Raw genomic sequence first — 6,277 nt, forward strand, 5'->3', positions numbered from 1 at the left:
ATGGCACGGCTGACGGCTGGCGGCGGAGTGCAGTGCGACGCGGTGGACGAGGACAGATCCTGGAACGCAGACTCTGTCGCGTGCGGTCGCGCGTGCGCTGCTCTGCTGCTTGTGAGCCTCGCGGGGCGACGCAGACTTTAACCCAGCGCCGCGTGCCTGGATGGGCGCCGTCGTGCACCACTCTCTGGTTCCCTAACGCGCCTCCTTGGCGCTTGACGCGCCAGTGGTCGCCGCTGCGATGGAGCCACACGAGGACCACCCCTCCCCGGCCGCCTCCACTCGTCTGCGCCTCCCCGTGCTGGACCTGCGTACCCCTGTCTCTTCGCTGTGGATCACACTGGACTTGTGATGGACGCGCCCGGTCGCTCTCGTGTGGTGACTGCTGGTCGCGGTGTTGAGTTCAGTGTGATCCTGCCTGGTAGAGCTGGGACTGGAGGTGGGAGGTGCATGTGCTGGTGTGTCGTGGGACGTCTGTTGCGGGAGCCGGGAGGGACGGCGTCGTGGAAACGCTTGCCGCTATTCAGAGCGAGAGGAGAGGGAGAGGCAGCTGGAGATGTAGAAGAGTGTGATGGTATGAAGGTGGAGGCTCTCTCTGGCGAGACGCTCTCCTCGCTGCCTGCCTGGGCGCCTGCCTGCATCCGTGGTGCCAGGAGTCCGGAGGGCGGCGGTCGCTCTCCCCTCCGTCCCGTCACCGTTCGTGGTCTCGGCTGGGGGAGACCGGTACTCTTGGTCGTGCAGGGAGACATCCCACAGGGTGAAACAACATGATGAATAAAGACTAATCAGGTGTAATCTTAGCCAGCATTCAATTCTCTTTCTGCCACGTTCCTACGGTTGAGCGGCGCGTCACCCTTGGCGGCGGCTGCCGTGTAGGGACCTCGCTTCTCCGGACCGCCGCGTTTCGGATTCCATAAGCGTAGATGGCATGAGCTCCTCGAGCTTGCTTTCGGCGCTGCTGCTGCCTCCTCCCGGAACCTACCGTGGCCCCAGGCGACCCCTCGTCCTTCCAGTCCAACCTTTCCTGTTTCGGCGCCTTTGGGTCTGGGAGTGCGGACGCCACACAGGAAACCGAGCAGGATGTCCGTTATAAGTTTACGGTTCGCCCAGCATTAACCGAAAGGATGAAATAAATAACCACTGCTGCCAGAGACGACGACCAGCGGAGGTAGCCTATCGCCTGCGTGCCCGACGCGTGTCCGTTCGCACGTCGGTGCTCGAGAGGAACCAGACCGCGCGTGCCTTCGGACGGTGGGTAGCCGGGTTCTTCCTGTTCCTCGTCATCGTCGGGGAGCTTCCTGACCAGGGTTTCACTGCGACCTTCGTCTTCAGGAGTGCGTTGCTTGTTTGACTCCTGCGAAATGTGCTGTGTGTGAGAATAAAGCTGTGTAGAGACGACTGCGCATGACAGTTTCACTCTCGCCGTTAACAGACGAAGGCGGTGACCGGTTCATTAACGCTTTTTTTAAACTCTAGGCCATGATGTTTCAGGCAAAGAAAACGCCCAAAGGAAGAGCATACCCAAGATTAAGCATGCAATATTGCTTCACAATCGTCTAATTTCATAGGTGGGAGTTTCTTGGAGTGCGCCTGGCGCTGAACAGGGGGCCCGGCGAGGCCCGCGTGGTGCGGGCGAGGGGTCGTCCGCGGCGGGCCGGCGCGTCGCCCCCGTCCTGGTCTGGGACGCATCTAGGGACCTCAGAATGGTGAATGTCCCAGAGTCAGGAATACTGAGTGTGTCGTTGATGGTGGCATACCGTGGGATTAAATTGGATACTAAAGAGAAAGGAGAAATCCGTTGAAATTTCGTCAGTCTGCTCGCCTATTTTTTCCGTAGTTTGACATAGAAGTAGAGCACCCCCCAGCTAACAATAATCTCCGATGACACAGATGGCCACTGGATGACCTTCAGCAATCTCCGCGTTGACTACCAGGAAACTGTAGCCACAATCTTTGCATTAGAGGGATTTGAGCAAGAGAGGCAAGAGGCCCCACAGAAAGGTGGGTTTAGTAAGGGAGTACGGACCAGGCGGACTTCAGGTTTGGCACCCATTTGGCACGAGTTTGGAAACCAAGAATTGGTAGACGACGCTAATAGACGAGTAAGAACGCTGCAATGTTGTGTCGCTGCGTCTTCTGGCGTCTGCGCGTACAGTGAGCGCTGGTACCTGCGTGCGGTCGGTTATTTGTTGCGTCGTCCGGGGGGTATTCAGAGAAAGATGCAGGGCCTCTCTAGTTTTCATTTCGCGGAGCATGCCTAGACATGGAGGTGTAGTGCGAGCGAGCGCGGAGTATATGGCTGTACTGCGCGTTTCATTCCGACTGTCGCGTCGTATATTCACAGGCGTGGTGGTTTTTTGTTAGTTGCCATTTGTTTAATGGCATTACGTTTGCGCAAAAAACTTGTTGTTGAGGAGAAAATACATCTGGACTGCCTGTTTGGGTAAAATAGCTGAGAGCCTGTCTAGTCTTTTTGGGAACATTATGGAAGAAGAGAAAAATGCCAAACACCCACAGGGTGCTTTAGTTAACTTGTTTACAGGGCAGTAGAAATGAGGACATCGTGTGACGTCGCTCGCGACCCTGTGCCGGGTGTCCGTCGGGTTCAACAGGTTAAAGCCTCACAGGGCTGCACAATAACACGTCATAGTGGGATTATTTTGACAGCTATTGTGATGTGATTCACATTTCAGTGATTCATCTCGCATCAAATATTAAAATCATATGAAACGTGTTCTCGTTCTTCATTTGTGTCTGTGTGGTGAGTTGTGAGGTCACAGGTTGGTCGAGCCGGTCTCACCTGTCCGTCACCGCTCTGTCTCTCTCCAGCCAGGTTCTCTTTCTCCTCGGCCTTGCTCTCCTCTTTACTCTGTTCTGTTCCCTCTGCCGCCTCCTCTTCTTCTTCCTCTTCTACTTCTTCACCCGCCTCCTCCTCCTCCTCCTCCTCCGCACCCACCGCCTCCTCCTCCACCTCCTCCACCTTTATCGGGCCGTCGGCAGCAGGGGGTTGGGGAACGCTGGCTGCTGCTGGAGCTTCTTCATCACTGAAATGCTCTGCCTCCTCTTCCTCCTCCACTCCCTTTGGGAACACAGGAACACAGTTCAACTAACAGAAACATCAGTGAGTGATACACATCCTGTCACACTGCGCCGAAGGTCTAATGAGGTCTGTTCACTCTGTCGGACCACCTCCCGCCTTTGCGTGATCAATGTCGGTGGATCGAACTCTGTAGGAACTGAAACAGACGTCTGTGCAGCTCACGGAGCTAAGTGTGTTTTTATTGGCTGTAGAAACACAGCACACATTTTACTTTAAGATCTTTAAGATTATCACATCCGTCTGGTTTTATTGAACACTAACAGCTACACTGCTCTTCCTGAAGTATGATTTCTGTTTCCTTCACTACAGTTACATCTGGACATAGACAGTAACAGGCTTCATCGAGCCAGGTCAGTGTAGAACTGATCACAACAAGGTACGCTGATTAGATTTGCGTCGCTCTAACGTTGTGCACAGGAGGCGACGATAAGCTCAGCTCATCTCCAACCAGCTTAATGCTAACCAGACAGAAACACCGACGTCGAGACTAAAGCAGCTGCTTGTGTATACGGACTCTCTCGTTCACGTCGATGGTGAAACATCAGAGGGATTCCTGCTCTGTCTAATGTTCCAGGTTCTCTCTGTTTGTAAGAGATTCATCCCAGCGTCCACGCAGGAGCAGCTGATTGGACGTTGCTCCGCCCTGTACGCTCCGCGCCCGATGAAGCTGAAATTCAGTCCGACTCTAAAACGCTGTGCGGCTCAAAGGTCGTGTCAGAAACGGGCTCAAATCGTACAGCGAATGCCCGCCGTTACTGGAAGTGTAGCAGGTCCAGACTGATGGTTCTGATGTCAGCTGAACCAGTCTCATACTGTCGCTGTGTTTTACCTCCGAGTGGGAGCCGTTCTCCTCTGGATCGGCGCTGTCGTAGTCGGAGAGGACCGCTAGAGAGAACAGGGCAGACAGAGAGAGAGAAACCGGGTCAGAAAACAACAACAACAACAACAACAACAACAACAACAACAGGCTTCACAGAGGTTCTACAACAGCTATCAGACAGTTAGAGCAAACCAACCAGTCCTGAAGAGAACTAATGTTATATGATATAGAAACCTGCCTCGCTGTGCAACAGTAATAATAATAATAATAATAATAATAATAATAATAATCTTTCATTTCTATGTTCCCGGTGCCGGTAACTGAATAACTAACTGAATAACTGTCTTACCTTCTCCAACTCCATCTTCACTCTCCTGCAAAGAGAGATAAAAGAAGTCAGCAGCAAACCTTCACAGTGTTAATCTCCAACAACACGTTCATACAGTCGCACAGGGAGCTGCCTCCTGGATGACTCTGCAGGAGTTCATATTGTGGATTTAAAACGGGTGGATGGAGGAGCAGCTGATTATACTCGTCCAGGGCAGGAACATAAAGATCTAGTGCTCAGCGTTAGCTCATTTAGCCTGTGTGTGAGGGATTTACAGTGATGGACGTCTTTGTTTTGACTTTTAATTAGGTAAATTAAGTTTGTGACTGAGGCTCACATCGTCACGGAGACCACAGTCGCTCACAAACAGTCGCACAGTTTACAGGTAGAGCTGGCGTCGACTGCAGTTGTTCTTTTTTAGTGATGAAGTGTTTCAGGTCCATCACGAGGTTGACACATTACAGCTACACACTGCTGTTGGTTGAAGGATAAAATACATTTTATAGATTATTTCAGGACATTCGCTCATTTTAATCAACTTCCAGGTGTTTCAATCACTCGTCTCTAAATTTCCAGGTTTTCCAGGTTTTTCCAGGATGCGTGGGAACCCCGTTTTGGTTGCTTAGTAACGCGCCTCGGATAAAACGGTGAGAGCGACGCGGCTGACGTCTCCACGCAGCATCTGACGTAAGCTGGACGTGGCGGACTCTCGCGACGGAGCGGTAGCATTAGCATTGGCCTAGCCCGGTGCTAAAGAGAAACTCCCCAACAGTCCGCCGACAGCACGGACACAAACACAGCAGCTTCCCGGGGAGCTGGCCAACTAACCACCGGGAGCAAACCGCCTCCTACCTTCGTTACAACGTCCAGCGGTGTAAAGCACCGCGGGGAGGAGAGAGCCGGTGTTACGGCTGGATGTGTTGCCCCAGTAAATGCGTTCCCACTGGCGCCTTTTCGTCTCGGTTCCACAAAAGGGAACGAAACAATAATAAAGTTAACTACGTGGACTTTTATTTTTTGTTTTAAACGGTTACTTTAATATAACACAACGCATTTAAAAAAAGTATATAATTTAAAAACTCTGCAGGGTTGGACAGAATCGGCGTCGCTAACTTTAAGTTCCCCTTCGCGCGCTGCAGCGACGTGAAGGTGCTCAGAGTCCAACGGCTGTCAGTTTATCCACTGCTCGTTTTCCCGCGGTTGCACTGAGGAAGAAGCCTGCGGCGGGGACAAGTTTTAATGGAAGCGGCGCTCCGCTCGGGGGAATAACGTCCGGACACACACACTCACACACTCGGACTCCGCGGCGATCTTCGTCTCGACCCGGGCCGCTGTGGCCTCCGGCGGGTCGGGCTCTCTCCCTCGGCTCTTGGTCGCCGGTGAGCCCGACCTCCCGCTGTCCGAACCCGACCCGGACTCGTCGTCGTCCTCGCTGTCCTGGGACGCGCGCCTCCTCCTTCGCCGCCGGTCCGCCATCTTAGGTCTCGAATGGTTGGAACCGGAAAGCGGCAATGAATTATGGGTAGCCGAGTTCTTCATCACGGAGGTTTTAGATGTTCGTCAGACACCTTGTTTGATATCTACCGCCACCTCCTGGAGTCCACTACGACCTGCAGCCTGTCTGTAATCTGCCCTTTACTTTAGAAATACATTTCAATCTTTGGTTTTTACAGCATTTGTTTGTTTTTCACAACAACATTTATTTTTATTTATTAGGGACCGAGCCATCGACAGCTGGAGGTCCCTATTGTAATTGCTAAAGTTATTATTATTTCTAGGCCTTTTTAATTGCAAACCCCCCCCCCCGAATATATATATATGAAAGTGCAATTTTATTTGGCAAAGTGCTCAGGCCTGGTGTAACTTAGATATTCTATGCGTCACTTTCGGGTCGGCCACTAGATGGCGATACTAGTAAGAAAAGTAGGTTTAGGCAGAGAATGTCTAATAAGGAGAGAAGTTCCACTCTCTGGGCACTTCCGGCTTCTGAACTGTTGCAGTTCCCCTCTGGTTCCATGTGAGGGCGCTCACA

At 52.3% G+C, this 6,277-nt stretch overlaps 1 protein-coding gene across 1 annotated transcript; it reads right to left on the reverse strand.

Annotated features, from left to right (window-relative positions):
* Positions 1–2,575: 2,575 nt before the first annotated feature.
* LOC118323313 (protein CASC3-like) lies at positions 2,576–5,742 on the reverse strand. The gene is made up of 4 exons (XM_035655261.1): positions 5,536–5,742; positions 4,267–4,291; positions 3,927–3,982; positions 2,576–3,076 (listed from the first exon to the last, which is right to left on the reverse strand). Exons 1-4 carry the CDS (start codon positions 5,719–5,721, stop codon positions 2,705–2,707), a joined length of 639 nt encoding a protein of 212 aa, XP_035511154.1. The 5' UTR covers positions 5,722–5,742; the 3' UTR covers positions 2,576–2,704.
* Between the last annotated feature and the right edge of the window lie 535 nt (positions 5,743–6,277).

Source organism: Morone saxatilis, unplaced genomic scaffold (genome assembly GCF_004916995.1).
Source record: "Morone saxatilis isolate NCDOM2014 unplaced genomic scaffold, NCSU_SB_2.0 Contig14, whole genome shotgun sequence".
NCBI classification, from domain to species: Eukaryota; Metazoa; Chordata; class Actinopteri; family Moronidae; genus Morone; species Morone saxatilis.

What these genes read in the sequence shown, in the direction of transcription:
- LOC118323313 (XM_035655261.1), bottom strand. Translation starts at nt 5,721, where the DNA reads ATGGCGGACCGGCGGCGAAGGAGGAGGCGCGCGTCCCAGGACAGCGAG. An exon ending in TCGCCGCGGAGTCCGAGTGT is followed by an intron (nt 4,292 to 5,535) that starts GTGAGTGTGTGT and finishes CTCTCTTTGCAG; the next exon opens with GAGAGTGAAGATGGAGTTGG. An exon ending in TGAAGATGGAGTTGGAGAAG is followed by an intron (nt 3,983 to 4,266) that starts GTAAGACAGTTA and finishes TGTTCTCTCTAG; the next exon opens with CGGTCCTCTCCGACTACGAC.